The sequence below is a fragment of the Rhinolophus sinicus genome, linkage group LG05 (genome assembly GCF_036562045.2).
Source record: "Rhinolophus sinicus isolate RSC01 linkage group LG05, ASM3656204v1, whole genome shotgun sequence".
NCBI classification, from domain to species: Eukaryota; Metazoa; Chordata; class Mammalia; order Chiroptera; family Rhinolophidae; genus Rhinolophus; species Rhinolophus sinicus.
In genome coordinates this window covers 81,707,580-81,727,811 of record NC_133755.1, presented here as the reverse complement: position 1 = coordinate 81,727,811, position 20,232 = coordinate 81,707,580, and the positions used below count along the sequence as shown (strand labels likewise).

Here is a 20,232-nt window from a genome sequence, read left to right as displayed (position 1 = left end):
GATTTAGGTTAGACCTGGGAAAAGCGTGGAAGGCTGATTGTTAAAACTTGGGTCACTGAGGCAGGTTTGGGAGTCCTTTGTGTGGTCCTCAGATGGTGGGGGTGGCTGGGTTGGGGGGAAGAGTGGACTGCAGCCATCTCCCCCAGCTCCCCTCACTCCCCTTTTTACTGAAGAGAATGTTCTGGAAACTGCTGTTGGCCGGTGAACTATTGCTGTGTGGAGATGATTGCGTGTTCTTCACTCTGCTCCTTGTCCCTTCCTTACTTCTGTCCTCTGGAGTCAAAGAATCTAGCAAGGGCTGGAGAGGGCAGTGAATATAGAGTCAGGGGAGAGGCCAGGAAAGGAAATGGAAGATCAGAGAGGAGGGACCCACTTGGGGGTGGTGGGCACACTGGCTTGGATCTGCACCCATTCTGGTGACCTCACCTGGGAGGGATCCCCCTAACTGCCCCAGGTTTGGGTTTTCCTGGCTGTTTTGGAATTGGGGGGTGGTGGTCTGAGGGCTCCAAGCCTCCCCCCACCCAGCTCCCCCTTCCCCTGATGATGGAGGCAGCCTCGCTCCCCCACCTGCCCTGCCCCCAGCTTCTGCTTTTGGGGCTCCTTTCACTCACAGTATTTTTACTTTTCCCTTGTTCCTGTTACATGATCAAAGGAAAGAGGGGAGGCTAAAAGAGGTGGTGGTTTGCCCGGCTCTTTGGAGAAGCTCAGAAAGGCAGGCCTGGTAGGACTGAGATGGAGTGCAGCTCCTGTGGGGGGAGGCCGTGGGCCGTCCGACCAGCGTGCGCAGCGCCCTGTCCTCGGGGTCTTGATTGTATTCCTGCAAATATGTACCTTTCACCTCTCTGAGGCCTCCTTCCCCCATGTGGCTTCTGTCCTTTCCGTGTGTGTGATGGTGTGTGTGTGTGTGTGTGTGTGTGATGGTGTGTGTGTGATGGTGTGTGTGCGTGTGCCTGTGTATGCACATGGCCTAGCCCACAGTGCTCAGGCTTCAAGGAGAAGCCAGCATTGAGCCCTGAGGAAGGATCTGGAAGCCTGCGCAGGGCCTGACTGTCAGAAGCTGCTGTGCATTAGTCTCCCAGCCCGGATGCCCTGCTGTAGCCTCGGCACACAGCCTGTCATGATGCCAAAATCCCTCCATTTGAAATTCAGGAAAAGCAGGCCTGAGCTCCCTGGCTGTTGGAGCTGGGCAGGGCCCGCGTGGTGAGGTGGTCAGGGCATGGGCGGCCGGCACAGGCTCTGTGTCGCTGGGCCCTTGATCACTAGTTGAGCTTTGCTGCCTCAGCCTCTTCCTCTGTGTGATGGGGATACAAATACCACCTAGCTCACAGAGAGGTGAGCGCTACCTGAGGAAATGTAAGCAAAGCACTTAGGACAGTGCCTGGCACGTAGCCAGATGTTGTCATTTGCTGTTATTTCTTCTCGGACGCTACCGGCATTTGCACAAGACAGTGTTTCATTGCGCAGGTTGTCCCACCCCCAGCATCTCTGACCCCTGCTTGAATTCAGGCTAGTAGGTAACTCCCTCTCATCATTGTGACAACTGAAAATGCCCCTGCAGGGACAGTGTGGCCCCTCGGATGGATCTTACTCTAACCTACCCATTTTACAGATTTTGAAACTGGGGACTTTCTAGGGGACATGCCTGGCCTCCAGGCCAGTAGCAGGACTGAGGGATCTAAGGCTTCCTCAGTTTCTTGTTCTGAATAGCCCAGTATTGGCCTCAGCAACTACTTCCCCACGTCTTCTCAGTCCCCACAGCTACCTGGGAAAGAGGTCACATGGAGGTGTGAGTGATGATGACAGTTCCATGTAGGCATAGTCACCCCCTCCCCAAAGCACTCACACCCGCCTCCAGCCCAAGGTCACTGGATCCTGGCTTCAGGGGTCAGGGGGATGTAGGAAGCTTTCCTGCGGCGTCCCCAGCGCTCTCTCAGTGTGACTGGTGCTGGCTTTGAGTCCTGGACCCATCCTGACTTGCTGTGTGACTGGGGTGCTGCTGGGTATGGTTCCCCTGCAGAATGAGGTGAAGGAAAATTAACACTGCCCTTGGCTCTGAGGAGTAGTGGGGGAGGGAGCATTTTGATTAGGGGGTGAGATGTGAGGGGAGCATCCAGAAACCACTTGCCAGAGAAGCCCAGATGCTGAGACTGGGCTCTGAGGTGCTACCGTGTTTCCCCGAAAATAAGACCCAGCCGGACAATCAGCTCTAATGCGTCTTTTGGAGTAAAAATTAATGTAAGACCCGGTATTGTTTTACTATAGTAAACATGTAATATAGTAAATATATAATATAGTAAATATATTATATAGTAAATATATAATATAACATAATGTAATGTAATAATATAATAATATAATATAATAAACCGGGTCTTATATTAATTTTTGCTCCAAAAGACACAGCAGAGCTGATTGTCCGGCTAGGTCTTATTTTCGGGGAAACACGGTAGAACCTCTTCTCCCCTCCCCTGTCCCCAGGACTGGAGCAGTCAGGGCGTCTGTGGGGGAGATTACAGGTGGGAGATGGGTGGCTCTGAGACCACTGCTTGGCCTTGATAGAGGGACCACATCTGTCGGGAAACCTCCCAATCCAAACACAAGCCAATGACTAGGGAAACTGAGGCACAGGATGGGCAGGTGGCTTGCTGGTCTTTATTTGACCAACCCAAGAGGAAGGGGGCCTGGGGCTGGCCCTCTAGCCAAGCCCTGACTCAGCTTCCAGCCTTCTCCCTGGGCCTCCTGGGTTGAGGGAGGGACGTTGTTGGCTGTGAGCAGGGAAGCTGGGGCGAGGGAAGGAACCCCAAGGGAAATTAGCCCAAATTAGCAGTGAGAATGAGGAAGAGCTGGTGTTCCCTCCTCTACCCTTGCAGATAAATATTTAATCACGACAACAACAATAATGACACGATCCTAACAGTGTGATCCTAACAGTGTGCGTAGCTCAGGCCGCAGCTCAGGCCGTAATCCGAGCCCCACTGTCACCTCAGGGAAGTTGGGGAGAGGGAAGGAGCAATGGAGCAGTTGAGAGAGAAAGATGAGCAGAAAGAGGAAGGGAGAGAGCAGCCACGCAATCGGGAAGGAGGAGGCTTGCTTCTCACTCAGGAGCCCCAGGGTTTACCCACTGCCTGGCGTCGCTGGGCAGCTGGGGTGGAAACACCAAACAGGAGGGTCCACCTCCGGCTCTCTGATTCAGGAGAATCCTGAACCCCGACAGCCCCAGCTTCTCCCTGGCCTTCAGAGGGAGCAGCTTCCAGCCTGATTTCTTCTTCAGGGGACCTTACTGGCCTTCCTTGTCTCTGAGTCCCTAAGGAGCCTAAGTGTCTCTGGTTCCAGCGCTGGGAGCTGAAAAGCTGGATTCTAGGTGGCGTTCTGCTGGTCACTACCTGTGTGACTTGGGCAAAATGCTTTCCTGCTCTGGACCTCAGTTTTCTCATCTCTAAAACGGGGTTGGGCCCAGTGGAATTGATTTCTCGCTTCTCTTTCAGGTGGATGAGTGTTGAGGAAGACCCCTTGTGTTCCCAAGACAGTTCCAGGCTGTTCCCTGGGGAGTGTCCTCTCTGATGGCAGTGGGTACAGGCCTTAAGAAGTGTTCGGACATGACCTAATTTCTGCCTGAAGCTCTCCCATTTTGGCTAAAGTTGAGCAGCATCCAGGAGGAAACCAAGTTCAGGGCGTTTGTGGAGTTGTAGGCAATAACCTCCAGCATCTCCTCTCAGGCTCCTGATGAGAGATCAGAATAACTAATGTCTTCTTTGGGCTTCTGTTTGACTCTCCTCTCTCTCTCTCTCTCTCTCCCTTCTAAGGTTGGTAGGAGGAGAGCATTGGAGCTGTTTTCTCCTTGATGCCAAGATACGCCAAGCTGGGAGCACGCTCGTCCTTTCACAGTCGTCCATCAGGAACAGGCCTGCAGGACGTGGGGACCAAGACCAGAGCTTTGCCACATCAAGGCCATTCCCTGCCACCTGCGGGCATGGGCTGTGCCGGCAACTGAGCACCGCCCAGGTGGCAAGGAGCACCAGCATGGTTCACTCCGTTGGCTGCCCTCAGCCACCCTGCTACTGAAGCTGCCCTGGACAGACGTGTGGGGGTCGCTCTGCCCATGCTCACCCAGGCCTTGGGGCCAGGGGCCTGCCAAGGCTGAGTGGGGCCTCCCATTCATGGATCTCTAGGGATTTCCGAGATGCCTGGGAAGAGAGGCTGGGGCTGGTGGTGGGCCCGGCTGCCCTTTTGCCTGCTCCTCAGCCTTTATGGCCCCTGGGTGCCTTCCTCCCTGGGGAAGCCCAAGGGCCACCCCCACATGAATTCCATCCGCATAGATGGGGACATCACACTGGGAGGCCTGTTCCCGGTGCATGGCCGGGGCTCAGAGGGCAAGGCCTGTGGAGAACTAAAGAAGGAAAAGGGCATCCACCGGCTGGAGGCCATGCTCTTTGCCCTGGACCGCATCAACAATGACCCGGACCTGCTGCCCAATGTCACGCTGGGCGCCCGCATTCTGGACACCTGCTCGAGGGACACCCACGCCCTCGAGCAGTCCCTGACCTTTGTGCAGGCGCTCATCGAGAAGGATGGCACGGAGGTCCGCTGTGGCAGTGGCGGCCCCCCCATCATTACCAAGCCTGAACGTGTGGTGGGCGTCATCGGTGCTTCCGGGAGCTCAGTCTCCATCATGGTGGCCAACATCCTTCGTCTCTTCAAGGTGAGTGCTTGCTGGTTGGCCCACAGGTGTGCTTCCACCAACAGGGTGCCAGGGCTGCCAGCTCTTTTCTCCTCTTCTCTCTTTGAGAGAGAATTTCTCCCTGGGAGCAGTATCTGAGAATTTGGGGGCAGTCCTATGGTCAGAGCTGAGGTCCAGCTGAGTGACAGTGTCTGGGTCAGGGCCCAGCCTTGTGGCGCTGACCGTGGTTCTGAAACAGCACCTGCCACCAGCAGCTATTTGATCAACGTCGCTCCTCTGAACCAAGAGGGGGGAAGGAAGTGCTGTTGAACAACAGAAGGGAGAAAGAGATAGGTAGACTGACATATAAAAAGACAGACAGATGGAAAGGTAAATTAAAGGACAGACAGATAGATAGAATGGAAATATGAATATTGGAGCTTGCCAGGTAGAAAAAGTAAGAGTTTTGTTTTGACATGGTTTTCAAATAATTGCAATTTCCAAGAAAGATATGTTTTTCTTTTGGGTCATTGAAAAAGCCCCTTATTGCCCTCCTGCTTCAGCATTATGGTTAGAAAATGTGTCCTGATTTTTTATGTGGGGCGTTGGGCCACTGAACCCACAGAGAATGGAGATGAGGACGGAAAAAGGCCTGGGGTGAGCAGGCGGTCCCTGTTTCTGGTGCCTTTGGCCGTGACTCAAGCTTCCTTCACTCATTTCCTTCCTCTGCCCTTCCTCCTTGCACACCTTTCTCCCTTTCCTTCTGGAATCCCTCCCTACCCTCTCCTTGCCGCCTCCCTTCCTCTCTTCCTGGGGCAGGAGCTGCTGATTTGCAATTCAATTGGAGCCAAGTGCTTCGCTAAGCTGCTAAAACAACTGAAAGCTACCGGGTAGAGAGAAAAACATTACAAGCATTTTACCAATAATTATGTGCCTGCTCCTCTCTCTGAGCCTCCCTGTTTGCTCTGTGTGCTTCTGTGTGTGCGTGCTTGTGTGTGTTTGTGTGTGTGTGTGTGTGAGACAGAGATGAGTGGGGAGGGGGGGAGAGAGAGGGAGAGAGAATAGGGTGAGGAGGAAGGGATTCACAGAGAAAGCCACTGGGTCCCTCCTTCACCCTGGTGTCTGATTCTCGCCTCTGGATTTGGCCCCTTCTCTCCTGAGTCTCCAGAATTAGAGAGTAGACTGAGAAAGGGTGTTTGGTCACAGGCATGGTGGGAAGTGCTGGGGCTAGAGCCCTATTACCTGGACACTTTCTGGACCCCATTTGCTCAATCCCATCATGCATCATTACTTGGGAGCATCTGTGGGAGCTGGGGTTGAAGTGGGTGGAATGGTGCAGAAGGTCCCTGTTTTGGGGATAGGGGCGGGTGAGAAAGAAAGGAGGGCTAGAGTGGTCCTGTCACTGTGGGGCCCTGTTGGAACTCTGCCATGGCTGGTCTGGGCCTGTGGTCCTTGCCTTTGCACCTTCTTCTTGAGGTGTTGGTTTTACTTGATGATCTAGACCAGGGGTGTCCAAACTGCGGCCCGCAATCCATTGTTAATTGGCCCACAGCAGATTCCAAAAATATATTTAGTTTACTTAAATAAACCAGGTGAGGCAATACGTACTTTACCTCGAGTGAGTGGCCCGGCTGTTTGTGTATTTTACCGCATATGGCCCTTGGTAAAAAACGTTGAAAAAAGTTTGGACCCCCCTGGTCTAGATGAAAACACTATGTTAATTTGAAAACAAGTGGATCCATTATGAAGAAAGCAAAATGAAGATGAAGCAGGAGACTTGAGGACAGTTGGAGCAGTCCCTGGGGAGCTGGGTTGTTCTCGGCCATTCCTTGGCAGGGTGTTTTGAGAATGGGTAGCCTGGCCCAGTCCTTTACCTGCCCAATTTTGCAGTGAGGCGTGGAGACCCAGCGCGGGTGGGAGCGAGGCGTGCTATCCCAGGCTGAGGCGAGTGCTGTCTTGGGTGAGCTGAGTCATCACTTCAGCCTGCCTGCCCTGGCCAGTGACGACACCTGGGCCATCTGGGGGAGCCCAGTGCGGGGACAAGCCCAGGACTCCTTGTCAGCCTATCTGGGTGGGGCATAGATCCACAACCTCTGAGAAGGTCAGAGCATAGGTGGGTGCTGTAACTTCCTTATCTGAGCTTTTTGTTAAACCCCATCTGTGACTCTGGTTATTTTAGAAAGATGGTAAAACAGCCTGTTTGGGCCCTTGGGGCTATGACATTGGTAAGAGACCCTTCCACTCATGTCCCAGAGGGGACCCAGCGCCCACTTTATAGGGAGGTAAAAAAGATCAAAGGAGCCAAGGGCTGTCACGTGACGTTTGGCAACAGCTCCAAGAAAGGTCACTGTCAGTGTTAGCCCTTACAGCGTGTTCTTAGAAACATGGCTACTTTGGGATGAGGCGCCTAGTGTCCCACGTGGGGTGGGCTGTGACCTTTGTGCTAACTGCTCCCAGGATGGGGAAGATCTCAGGTGGGGTGAAGGGGCCGGGGGCCAAAGTGGCTCCCCAGCTTAGGGGCTCACAGGTGTTCCTTTTCCTCTGCCCATCTGGCCATGGCCTCAGTTTGTCTCTGCCTCCTCAGATTACAGAGAGATGAGTGGGGGGAGGGCAGGGGTCAGGAGTCCCCCAGGCTGCACAGAGAACTGGATGAGGCCGTGAGGTGATGGCCTGGGGAGGAGGGAAGGAATGGAGACAGAGAGGCATGTTGGGAAAGGAAAGTGAGGGGGAGCAGGGGGAGATGGGGAGAGAGCCAGAGGGAGACTGACAGCTGTGGTCTGCATTTTCTGGGTCTCTTTTAACAGCATTAATGTTCCTGGCTGGCGACAAGAGGGCTCCTCAATAATTAAACTGATAGAAATGAGAGGCTGGGCGAGAAACTTAAAAGCCATTTACAGAGGCACAAGGTTGAGCTCTGGGGAGGGGGGTCAGGAGCAGGAGCCTCAGGCAGGGGAAGATGAGACAGGGGCATGTTGGGGCACCTGGGGGAGCTGCCATGTCAGGTGTCTATTTCAAAGGGCACCACTGTGGCCCCAGCCCTGCTCCTGCTCCCGCCAAGGCCATGAGAAGGGCCTGCTAGGAACTTCCACTGGAGGCTGTGATTATAGCTCTCCTTCCAAGAGGTGGATTTCCTGTGCACAGCTCAGAGAGGAGCTCTGGGGTGATTTCCTGCCTACAGAATGTTGATGGAGTGCAGTTAGAGCGAGGTGTGAACAAAAGTCGACTGTCTGGACTGGGAGAGGCCAACTCCCCACCCTACAGGTGTGGAAACCCAGCCCTGATTAAGTGACAGGGCAAGGCTGGAAGTCAGGTCCCCAGCTCCCAGGCCTGACTCCTTCCAGACTGCCTGCTGAAATAAACTGGGTTGGAAGTGGGACTTGAACCCCGGGCCCTCGTTGGGAATCAGAAGCCCTGACTTTGGGAAGTCATGGATCTGACAGCTTATCTTCCTTACTTCCCTGCTCCCACCCCCCTCCTTCATCCTCATTTGGCTCCTTTCTCCTAGGACAGGGAACATTGATGGATGTAAATACCTTTCAGAGGAGATCTTAACCCCAGAGGAAAGGACCTGTACAATGCTACGTTGTGGGGACAGCCCAGGTTCTGGAGCCAGTCAGACCTGGGTTTGAATCTCTGCTCTGCCAGAGTTACCTAACCACATCCACCATATCCATTCACTATAGCAGTCATTTACATGATAGTATGAATGAGCCCATAAGATCTTATCCTGTGAGCAGCCATTGTTGGGGGGAGAAAGAACATACTAAGTGCCTTGGAAGGAAGCACTTTTTAGGTTCTGGGCCTATAAGAGCATAGAAGGATCCAGAAATCATTTCATTGAGTGCCTCGTTCATTTTGCAGTGGAGAAAAAAAATGAGGCTCAAAGAAGGGGCGATTGCACAGTGTGGTGGTTATGAATTTGGACGCTGGAGCCAGATAGCTTTTGCCACCTTGCAAAATTGTTTCGCTTGTTTGTGCCTCAGTTTCCTTATTTGTAAAGCGGGGATGGTGATTATCTCATAGACCAGGTGTGGGAATTAAGAGTTAATGTTCACAAAAGGCCTAGCATGGTGCCTGGCACACAGTCAGCCCACGGGAAATGTCATTGCACAGCTTGTAGCTGGGCCTGAAGTCAGCAGGAGAGACTCGTCCATGCAGAAGAGGCTGGAGCGGGTGGGCAGTGACAGACGGTGACCTTTGAGGCTGATCCTGGAGAGGCCCCACCATCTGCTGGTGTCTTCCTGCAGGGTTGAGACTGAGCAGCCAACTTAACTTTCGGAGGGTGAGCGTTTTCTCGCTGTCACAACAGTGGGGCGTGGGAAGAAGGACTGGGGTGGAGTGGAAGGAGGGCAGGAAGAGGCTGGCAGGAGAGAGGATGGAGGGGGACGCCTGCCAGCAGGGGGTGGACAGGTGCCCCAACTTCCCAGGACAGTGATGCTGTTATTGACATTAGTCCTCTGTGCACCACGCCCAGCCTGGCTGTGTGAGTTCTCTTGTCCCACGTGGGGCTGTAAGTTCTGTGCAGGTTTGTGGCTGCTGCTAGAGAAAGCTGTCTGCCGGGTGCTTGGCTTGTCTGCCCGTCAGTGCCTAGCCCAGGGCTCCTGGGGAAACTTTGTGGCTTAGCTAACACCAGATGTTCTGTTGAGGACATGGGTTTTGTGTCTTTAAAGTATGTTCACTGCACAACTAAGAGCAACTTTCGAGAGGACCAAGCCACTCTCCCACAGCCTGGCCATCTTCCTTGAAGACAGCTCTTCCTCCCAGTGCCCAGGCCAAAATAGTGGCGGCATTTTGACCACCCTCTTTCTCCTGTCAGCAAACCCTGCAGCCTTTCCTTTCAGGTGTCCTGGAGATGACCACTCCCCACCCCGTCCACCCTGGGTCTCACCCAGACCTTTGCAGATGCCTTGTCTCTCCTCTCCCAGGACCTCCAGATGGGCCTCCACAGACAAACCTTTGCTCAGCAGCCAGAGCGATTGTTCTAAAAGCCCAAACAAATCTGCAGACCCCACTGGTTAAACTTTTTATTGGCTTCCTGTTGCTGTTAGATGTAAATGGAAACTCCAAAACTCCTGTCTGTGCCACCTGGAGACCCTGACCATGTTCTTTGTCTCTCCTGGGGGCACGTGATACCAGTCATACTGTTTTCTTTGTGTCACTTGAAGATGCCATGCTATTTTCCCACCCCACGGCCTCTGCACCTGCTGTCCCCTGTTTTCTGGAATGTGTTCCCCTCACTCTTTGAGGCTGGATTCTTTTTGTACAACCATAAGCTTAAATAGACTCTCTCCAGACAGGCAGCTCCGCGCCCCCACACGCTCAGTTTGTGGTCGTGTCTTTGTTTGTTTTCCTACATACTTGCTATTGGCTTTTCCTCCAGCCTGCCAGCCCATCTCTGTATAGCCCCAAGAGCTAAGAATGATCTTTGTGTTTTAAGTGGTTACAAAAAATCAAAAGCATCATAATATGTCATGACATAGGAAAATTTATGAAATTCAAAGTTCAGTGTCTATAAAGTTTTATGGGAGCACAGCCACGCCCACTGATGTACATATCGTCTAGGGCTGCTCTTGAGCTGTGACCTTGGCATTGAGTGGATGAGACAGAGACCTTCGACTGACCCCTGCTAGACTCTAAGCTGCACCTTTAGGACCCCCAGCTGGTGCCAGGCCCTTGGTAGGCCCTCAGGAAATCTTGGCTGAATAGACTCACGGGAGTGAGGCATTTGCAGCCGCATGTCCCTCAAAACTCTGCGGCAACAGCAGGGGAGGCGTGGTCTGCAGAGCCCCATGTCAGCTCCCGGCTGTGGGGCGTGTGCCGCTGGGCCCACCTTGCCACTGGGTCAAGCCAGTGTCCCCCAGTGCCCACCTCTCTGTTGACCCCTGGGCCACCTGGATATGTTTCCTTCCCCCAAACACCTCCAGCTCCTCACTATTTATGGAATTCCTTTCACCTAAAGCTTTGTTTCTTGTTAAAGGGTACCTTTATGTACCATTGTAGGCTGTTATTAGAGACTTGTCCCAAGAGGGCTTGCTCAGTATTCAAGGGTGAATGAGGGACGCTCCCAGAGAGGTGGCTAAGGTGGAATAATCACATTTACATAGCACATATCCTGTGCCACGGTCTGCTCTAATCCTCACAGCAAGCCCCAGGGGTAGGTGTATAATTGTTATCCCCATTTTACATGTGGGGCACTGAGGCACAGAGAAGCTAAGCAACTCACCCAAGATCACACAGCTATTACGTGGTGGATCTGGGATATGAACAAAGGCTGTTTGGCCCTGAATCTACCCTTTCACCACTCTGCTCTCCTACCTCTTGGCCATCAGATAGGCTTGGGTTTGAGATCTGGCCTAATCCTCACTGTGTGGCTGCACTCAGCCTCAGTTGACTCATCTGTAAAGTGGGTGTGATGACATTCATCTGGCAGAAGCAATAATGTGTGCAAAGCTATTGGTAGGTGCTTAGGAGACGCTGGTGTTTCCAGGACAGGTTTGATAGACATTAGAGTACTGTGAATTGCTGGGCAGCTGAGGGAGTGGGAAGGGGTGGAAGAGGTGTCGGAAGTGGGTCTTGCTGAGGGTGATTGTCAGGGGCTTTTTTCCCGACGACGTGAGGAACACACAGCCCTTCTGCTTTTATATGGTCTCTCTTTCCCCTAAACCCAGGTGTCTCTTTGTGGCAGATGTCTGGGAAGGGGGCATCAAGACCCAGGGTTAGGCCTGAGCCCGAACAGAGCGGGGAGAGGGGTGGGAAGAGGGCAAATGTGGCATCGGGAAGCAGCCCCAGGGGAGGCAGGAGCCCCCTGACTACTCTCTGCCAGTTCTCCCTGTCCTCTTGGCAGGTCCATCCCTGGGAATGGAGCCACTGGGGCAGAAGTGGCATCATTCCAGTGGTTCTCAAGCCTGAGGCGCATCACCTGGGGAGATCTAGTTCCTGGGCCTCCGTGGGTGATGAGATCTGGGGGGTCAGGTCTGTGTTTGGACGCCTGCGAGGAGGCTCGGCTGGCTGCCGGAATGTCCTCCTTGGCGTCCCGGCCTCCCCGTGTGCCCATCCCACCTGGCTTCTCCAGGAAGTGCCCCCGCCCACCCTGCAGCCCTCTCAGCCCACTCCCTCTGAGGTGCACCCTGGGTGCCAGAACCTCTCTGAGTATAGGAGGTCTGGGAGTGGAAACAGGAGGCTTTCAGTCAAGTGACAGACTGGCAAACAGACTCATTATTGCGGAATTAGAAGAAGGGAGTAGAGACTTTTGGGTGTCTCTGGGGTGAATTCCTGGAGATGCCCTGGGGGGAGGGCTCTTAGAGACCACATAGAAACTGGCAGGGCCCCTGGGTGAGGTGTGTGACCTTGAGGAGGGGCTGAGCCTGGGGAGGCCCAAGGTCGTAATGTCTGGCTTCTGGCTCTTCCTCCTCCATCTGGACCTCCATTTGCCCATCTGTACAAATTAATTAATAAATAATTAATTAATTAGTTAGCTCATTCACCCAATCTGAATTGAACATCTCTGAGCCTTGCACTGCTAGAGCAGTGGTTCTCCATCTGTCTGCACATTGCAATCACCTGGGGAATTTGAAAAATCCTGGTACCTGAGCCCCACCCAAGGAATTCAGATTTAATTGGTTTGAGATGAGGTCTGCGCTCCCCAGGTGATACCCATGTGCAAACCAGGTGGAGAATCACCACTCTAAGCAACTTTCTAAGGCCGGAAACAAAACAGATGGAGGCCTTGCCCTGGTGGGGTTCCATGTGTGAAGGGGAAGGCGAGAAATGAACAGGGAAAACACATGTACATATAGTGTTAAGGGGAGACGTTCCCTGCAGAACAAAGCAGGGAAGTGGCGAGAGAGCTATGGGCAGCAGGGGTGCCAGTTTAGATGGGACGCTTAGAGGTGGACTTTTAGAAGAGGGGACATTTGTGCATAAACTTGAATAGAGTGAAGGGGGTTGGTTGTCCTCTGGATATCTGAAGGCAGAGTTTTCCAGTTAGAAGGAACAGCAAGTGCAAAGGCCCTGGGGCAGAACTGTGCTTGGTAGTTGACTTGACCCAGGAGCTTAAGAGGGAGGATAGCCAGCCCTGGGAGCAAGGGAGGAGCCACATCCTGCTTCTTCCTGCAAAGGGTGTCGTGGGAGAAGGGTCACCAAGATTCTGGTGACTTCAGGCAAGTCACTGGGCCTCTCAGGGCTTTAGTTTCCTCACCTGTAAAATAGGCAGTGGACCCTGGACTGTCTTTGTGAAGCCACAGAGGTGATGGGGAGGAGATAAAAGGGCAGAGCCTGTGTGAGAAGCATGTTTTTCCCCCTTGGCTCCCACCCTGCTGGCCTCCCCCCACCCAAGCCCCCATGGCCCTTCCATCTCCTCCCCTTTGTTTCCCTGCTGAGGATGAACAGAGTTGGGTGCTGGGGACCTGAGCAAGGCAGGGCCAGTAAAATGGGGAGCCCCGAGGGCAGTAGCATGCAGTGGGCAGAGTGTGGGCCCTGGGACTAGATTGCCTGGGTTCAACCCCCTGCTCTGCCATTTATTACCTGGGAGGCACCTCTCTGTGCTTTAGCTTCCTTGCCTGTAAAATGGGACTTCGGTAGCACATATCTCATAGGACATTGTGAGGATTAAATGAGGAACGCATCGAAAGTGCTCAGGGCAGTGCCTGGCACAGACTGTGGCTACCTGCTGAGTGCCTGCTCCTGGTGGGCAGCCCAGGGCACTGGCTCGGAGGCAGCCGTGCAGTAGGCAGCTCAGATCCAACCCCAGATCACGCTGGGACTGCGCTCATCTTACCCCTAAGAATCCATGTCTCTTTCAAGTGTGGAAGTAGAATGATATGGTGGGGAGCCGGCAGCACGGCGGGTGCACAGTGGGCTCAGCAATGTTAGTCCTCATCTCCTGCGCCAGAGCACGCAAGGGGGCTTCAGGGGGCACGCGTGGTCTGAACCACACAGGGGGGCGCTCTGCAGTGTGGAGGGGCAGGTCGCTGGCTTTTGGCAGAGGGATGACTCTGGTGAGTTTCCCCGAGTCCCCTGTGTGATGCTTCTGGGATCCGGTGGTGGGGGTGATCTCTGGCTCCCCACTTGGGGGATGCCTGTGAGTCCCCTTATCAGAAGCCTGCCATAGCTCAGGGACCTGCGTTCTGGGCCTGGCTCTGCTGCCAGCTCTGTGTGACCCTGGCTGGGTCAGCTGTCCTCTTTGTGAAACGAAGTCTCTGACCCCATTCCTCTACCCAGTCGTCTTTTCTGCAGAAGGAGCGCCTAGCTTCCTGCCCAGCGTCAGGGTGACCATGGCATTCCCACAGCCACCAGCGTCCCTTCCAGTCCCCTCTGTGTTGCATTCCGTGATCGCGTGTGGGGCTTTCCCAAACCTGCCTCCGCGCCTGTGCCTGGGCCGTGCCCTCCTCCTGGAACGGGCAGACTTGGACTCCTCCTTCAACCCTGACTCAGAATCCATGACTTCCCTGCCTCCAGAGACTAAAATGATCCTGGGGTACGTGGGTCTCTTGGGTGACACTCGTGGGTCTTCCCAAAGCCCATGACCACGTTGAGGGCAGGCTTGGGCGGGGCCTCTTTTGTCCCCCCCCCCACCAGTGTCTGTTCTAAAGAGACAGGCAGACAGACAGACATGTCAGGGAGCCGCAGGGAGCAGGGCCTGCAGCAGGGGTGGGCCCACACCATCTGAAGGGTTAAGCTCACCTACTTCCCCCTGACCAGCCCTGAATGAACTGTGTGCCTTGCAGTTTCCTCCCAATTTATTAAACTAGCGTTTTTATGACCCAGACATGTTGGAAATGAAAAGAAGGCAAATTCTGCTTTATATTCCAATTGACCTTTATGGCTTGCGACTGGCCCGCAGGCCTGGGCTGGGTGAGGGGAGGAGGTGCAGGCTCAGCCTCCCTTCTCTGTCCTGTGGTGCCACTGAGAGTCATGGCCCGGAGCTATGTTGTGGGGAGGGGAGCAGGGACTCTCAGTCTGAGGACCTCTTCCTCTACATGTCCCAGCTCCCTGCCTCATTCGGTGTGGCTCTGGCTTTCTCTGTTTTCCTCTCACGTCCTCCCCCATCTCTCTCATCCTCCTGGTCCCTTTTGAACCCTCTGCCCTGCCTGGGCTTCTCTCTGGGTGACATGGGGCAGCCTCATCCCAGAGCCCCGGAGGTAGAAGCGGCTGACAAGCCCACCTGCTCCTGGCTGGGCGCCTGGCCACTCACCTGCTTCACACCTGATTGTGGCTGTGACACCTCAGTACTGAGCACTGCCCACCGGGCTCCCAGCCCACCCAGGACCCCTCCCCTGACTCAGGGTGACCCCCACATAGCCCCAGAAATTTCCCCTTAAGTGTGACCTGACCATGGGCAAGTCTGGCTGTTGCTCTGGGCTCTGCTTTGCCCGCCTGTGGGATGACAGAGGTTGGCCCTGCAGATGTCCCAGGGCTGTGGGGGAGCAGGCTTGCCACACGGGCATAAACCTGCTTCAGAAAGGGAAAGTCCCGGCTCTGCCACCTACTGACTCTGTGACCTTGGGCAGGTCACATGTCCTCTCTGAGCCCAATTTGCATATCCCTAAAATGGGGAAAGGTTTTTTGTGAGTATTAAATTGGACAATGTAAAGGGCGCAGTGCATAGTACCTACCTCAAGAAACAGTAGCTGTTGTGAAGTGTGCTTGTGTGCGAGGAGGGGGCTGGACTCTACTCCTTTTCCCCTCCTTTAATTTCCTCATTCGTGGACCTGAGTCCTTCCAGGCCTCAGTTTCTCCCTGGGGTCTGTGGAGAGGTGCCCCAGGGTGACCCAGGAGATGTGAAGTTCTGCTCAGCCCAGTCTTGCCCCTGGCTTAGCGCCGGTGCCCTGAGGGCCGAACCAGGCCTCAGGGAGGCTGGAGGTCTCTGCCTCCCTCCAGCCGGCTCAGGGGCCAAGGGGAAATTTGAAACTATCACCGCTGAAATATCCTGAAGGGAGAGAGCCCACTGAGCACCACCCCCGCCCTGTGCCAGAGCAGAGAGGGGCCCTAATGGTTCTCCGGTGTTAGGGCTGCAGAGCAAAGAGAGGCAGCACTTACCTCATTCTCCATCCCCCGGGGCTGTGGTTTGGGGGAGAGGACAGGCTGCAGTGACCTCTGTCAGGGCCCTGGGCAAGGGGTGTTTGGCCTCCTCTCCCCACACTCAGAGCTGCCTGTCCTTCCGAGCGCAGGTTCTGGAAGCTGTTAGGGAATCCCGTGTGACTCCCACCCCAGAGCAGCTGGAAGAGGGCAAAGCTGAACCCTTAGGAGTGCATTCCATGTGGGATGCCCCCCAGGGGAGGTATTGGAGGTTTAGGACTGGGGGGGGCCTGTGAGGGGGCGCGTGGGAAATGCGGTGCACGCCGTTTCCCCAAATGAGGCCATTTATTTTATTAAAGATGAATGGCATCTTCAGTGTGGGTCTGACAGGAAGGGGTTTGTCTCTTTCATGAGGCATCATAGATTTTAATAACAAACTATTCCAAGCATACGCAAAATCATAGAGAATAATATAATAAACTGTCCTGTAACAACCACTAGGCTTGGTCAAATATTGATATTGTGCCCTAATTTCATGTCAAAATTTGTTTTCATTTTAAGAAAGACAACCCTGCAAATACTGGGAGTGCCAAAAATGTAGACAAGTGGACACTTTGGTCAAACGTTGCTCAAGCAGTCGTTCGCCATCATCAGAAGTGTCTGGACGCTGATGGGAACCACTTTGAGCACCTCTTGTAATTGCAGAAGTCCAACGTTGTATTCATCTTTTGTTATCGGTGTATATTAATGCAGTTTTTCCTTTCTTAGAACGTATATCCATTTTTTGGCCCCTCTGTATCATCGGAGGCCCGTACATAGCCGCCTTGTTCCAGTCCTTTTTTCTCTTCCCTCAGAGGCAGCCACACCCTATCCTGATGGGTTGCTTTTATTTCCTTTAATTCCTGTGCACTTTAAATTATATACATATCTCCACAAATACTACTTAGCTGTGCGTGTTTTAAGCTTGATGAAAAAGGGCTCGTGCTGTGTGTATTGTGCTGCTGGCTCGGTGTCACCCTGCTACGTGGTTTGTTCCTCGTCTTTGCTGCGTGGCAGTGCCCTATGCATTTCCAAGTTCGTTCTGTTGTGGCCACCTAAGCAAGGTCCCCGATGATCTCTGGTTTACAGCGGTGCCCACGACCATCCTGGCCAGTGCCTCCTGTGCTCGAGGGGAGCTTCTTGTGGGTCACGTCTGGGCTGGATTGCAGTCATGGGGGAGCTTTCCAGAGGCTGCCACATCGCTCAGCTCTGCTTTACCCACCTACCTCCCATTGGAATCCCCTGGGGGCTTGTTAGGACAGGTTTTCTTGGGTGCCTGGGCCTCAGCCAGCCCTGCTAAGGAGACTCCCAGGCTGTGGAGTCTTTTCTCATCAAGCTCCTCGTGGCTTCTTGGACCTGCACTTGGAGGTTCCCCTCCCAAGTCTGCCATGTACTCACTGTGTGACTTTGGGTGAGTTGCTGGATCTCTCTGAGCTAGTAGGGTGTCCTCATCTATAAAATGGGGATGACGCTAGGGTGAGGACTCAGTGAGGGCTGGCCCTTCCCTCCTCTGATGCAGCTCGGTGTTCCTGCGGTGTGCCAGGCAGCTGCACCCAGGCTGGGCTCGGGCGTCATTCTCAGGCGGTACCGGCCTCTTGACTCTATCTGTGACGTCCATGCTCCACAAATGTCAGGGACCCCTGCTTTGTGCAGCCCGTGCCATGCTTCAGGAACAGACTGTGGGCCAAGGACCCCACATTCGGGAGATGAGTGGGCAGTAATTTCCTGACAGTGAGATGAGGGCTCTAGTGGGGGTGGACCAGGTGCCCTGGGAATGCAGCCTGGGGTGTGGGTGTCAGGGGAGGGTTCTTGTGGGAGGACGGCTAGCAGAGGCTCGATGGCCAGTTCACAATGAACTAGGTGGAGGGCACACTGGCTGGCAGGGGAGGGCATTCCAGGAGGAGGGAACAGTGAGTCAGAAAGCTTGGTGGAGAGAGAGAGAGAGAGAGAGAGAGAGAGAGAGAGAGAGAGAGAGAGAGAGAGAGAGAGAGAAAGGCACCCATGTGCTTGGGAGCCTGGTGTGCTTTTGTGGTGGGGGGTTGCTCCGGTCTGCTCTGCAGGGGCTCCGGGTGACTGGGGGAGCTGGGGCCTGACTCAGGCGTCTGCCTCCCCCACAGGGATCGCTCCTGACTGCTTGGCCTCCGGTTGCAGCTGGAGGGGTTTATGGGAAGCCCAGAAGTGTGAGGAAATGTTAAGTGCCTTATAAGTACAGTACTTTGATTATTTTAAATTGCTTAAGTGGTTTCTAAGATGGTCCTAAGTATCCCAGTGACACAGACACAAAATCAATTAGAAAAGTACAACAAACCCAACCAGAGGAAAGTAGCCCCCTTACCTGCCTTTCCTCCCCCTACTCACGCCTGGGCCTGGCTGGTGGGCCTGGACCTGGACCCCCTCCTCGCACCCCCCAGCACCAGGCCCAGGAGCCTCCAGCCCCTGTGCTGGGCTCTCCCGGCCTTGAGTCTTGGCTTCTCTCTCAGTCATTTTAGGAGGGGGTCGGGGTAGGGTGGGGGGAGGAAGGAGAGGTTGTATGTGGGGTCACCTGAGATACTTCTTTCTCCTGAATGAGCCTTTTATCTGGTGGCCCCAGGGGACGTGGCGCTCCCTAGGCATGGCTTTCCTTTCAATTACAGCATTCTTGTTTGAATGCATAATACATTCCCTAGGGTGTTCAGAGGAACCAGAGGACATGCCCCAGCCTGGCCCTGGAGGTCGCCTTGCTCCCTGGGTGCCCTCTCTCTGCCCTCCCTGTGCCCTCCTGCATGCCCTTCCAAGGGGCTCCTGGGCCTGGGCACCGGCTGCCTGTGTGGCATACATGGGCACACCGTTTGTCCAGCGCACTGGGGCATGTGCACACCTGTGTTCTCTCCTACCGTTTGCACACGCGTACAGCACCTGCTGGGTGACCTGGCAGGGGCCTTGGGGATTGCTGTCTGTCAGTGACGGAGGCCTTTGTGTGGCCACACAGCGCTCGCTGCTTGCAGCCTCCTCGTAAGGGACACTTGGGTGGTTCCCCATCTTGTGCTTTTACAAACAGAGCCGTGATGGGTGACTTTGTGCATTGGCCACTTTGCGTGTCTCTGTAGGGTAAATTCCGACAGAATGCTGGGTGAAAGGACAATGTGTTTGTAATCTCTTGCCCCCCTGCCGTCGAGGGGTGAGGGCTGGACTTGGTAGTGCCCCGTGGCTGGGCCTCCGGCAGCACTGCCAGGTGGGCGAGCCTGGGAGGAGGCCCTGACCTGGCCTCCATGCAGCCTGGTGTAGGGGGGCATGGGGAGCAGGCTGAGCTGGACCCAGGACCCCAGCTCTCAGCTTAGGGGCTGCCCAGGGCAGTGAGTGGGCCCCTCTTCACCCTATGTGGGTGGCGTAGGGACAGGAGCAGCCCCTGGCCTCTGGGCAGGTCTGGCAGGAGCAGGAGGCAATCCCTGCATCCGGGAGGCCTGGGGGCTTGGGCCACCACCCCATGCATGTCCCCTGGGAAGGTGCTGAGAGCTGGTGTGGTGGGGGACCATCCCTGGCCAGGCTCAGCTGTCTGTCTGCCCAGCCCCCATCATGCTGGTGTGACGAATCCTAGCAGAACCTCTCGCATGCCCGTACTCTGCTGCCCTTTGGAGCCCATGCCGCCTTGTGTGCCCATTTCACAGATGAGACTCTGAGAGGTGGCGACCCGTTGGGTGCTGGATCTGCTCATGGGTGGCTTTGGGCTGGTCCTTTGCCTCCAGTTCCTCAGGGAATGCTTTTGTCCCAGACCAGCATATTATGCTCCTTCCCCCTCCAAGCCTTTGCTCAAGCAGTTCTCTCTGCTAGGGGTGCCCTCCCTTCTTTTCTAACCAGACTTGGGATCTAGGCAAAATCACTTAGACTGCGCCTCAGTTTTCCCATCTGCAAAACGCATCTAGACCAAATTTTACTGGAGACTTTTTGAGGGTAGTGAGGAAGGAGCTTTTCCACTTCTTCCTGAAGGGCCTTAAAACTCTTCTGTGTGTGTGTGTGTGTGGGGGGGGCTTAACACTCTACCTTTTGTGTTCCATGTAAGACATGGTCTTAAGTATCAGGGAATCTGCTGCCTTCGTTCTCCTGCCTGAAGGTACGCAGTGAGATGAGAGATAGAAAAGCCTGTCACCTGGAGCACATTGTACATATTTATTACATTAATTTTGCTTAATACATCAAACTCCCTTTGAAAAAGACATGACTCCCCTTGTTGAAACCCTACCCATTCTTCCCCATTCTCCTAGTCCAGCCTCAGACCTCCGCCTCTTCTAGGACCCTCCCCGCCCATGCCAGCCCTCACCTGCCTTGACTCCAACTGCTCAGACGGTAGTAGTGCTGGCCAGAGCTTTCACCTCCTCTCGTCTCCCTACTGAGAGAGAGAGAGAGAGAGAGAAATTCTGAGGTTAGGGACTATGTCATCTGTTTCTTTTGTGGGTCCCCATAGAATCCAGAGGGATGAGTCAAAAATTTTTTTTAACAGAGAGGTGTCAATGTGAAAAAAAAAAAGTCTCTGTTCTTAAAAGAAA

At 54.3% G+C, this 20,232-nt stretch overlaps 1 protein-coding gene across 7 annotated transcripts in view; it reads left to right on the top strand.

The window, feature by feature from the left end:
• GRM4 (glutamate metabotropic receptor 4) overlaps positions 1-20,232 on the top strand; it is a 120,865-nt gene that overhangs the window by 9,497 nt on the left and 91,136 nt on the right. For all 7 annotated transcript variants that reach the window (XM_074332812.1, XM_074332815.1, XM_019738762.2 and 4 more), the window contains exon 2: positions 3,804-4,699. In XM_074332812.1, the coding sequence (XP_074188913.1) occupies positions 4,181-4,699 (519 nt within the window). In that variant the 5' untranslated portion in view covers positions 3,804-4,180. The remainder of the gene's footprint in view (positions 1-3,803; positions 4,700-20,232) is intronic.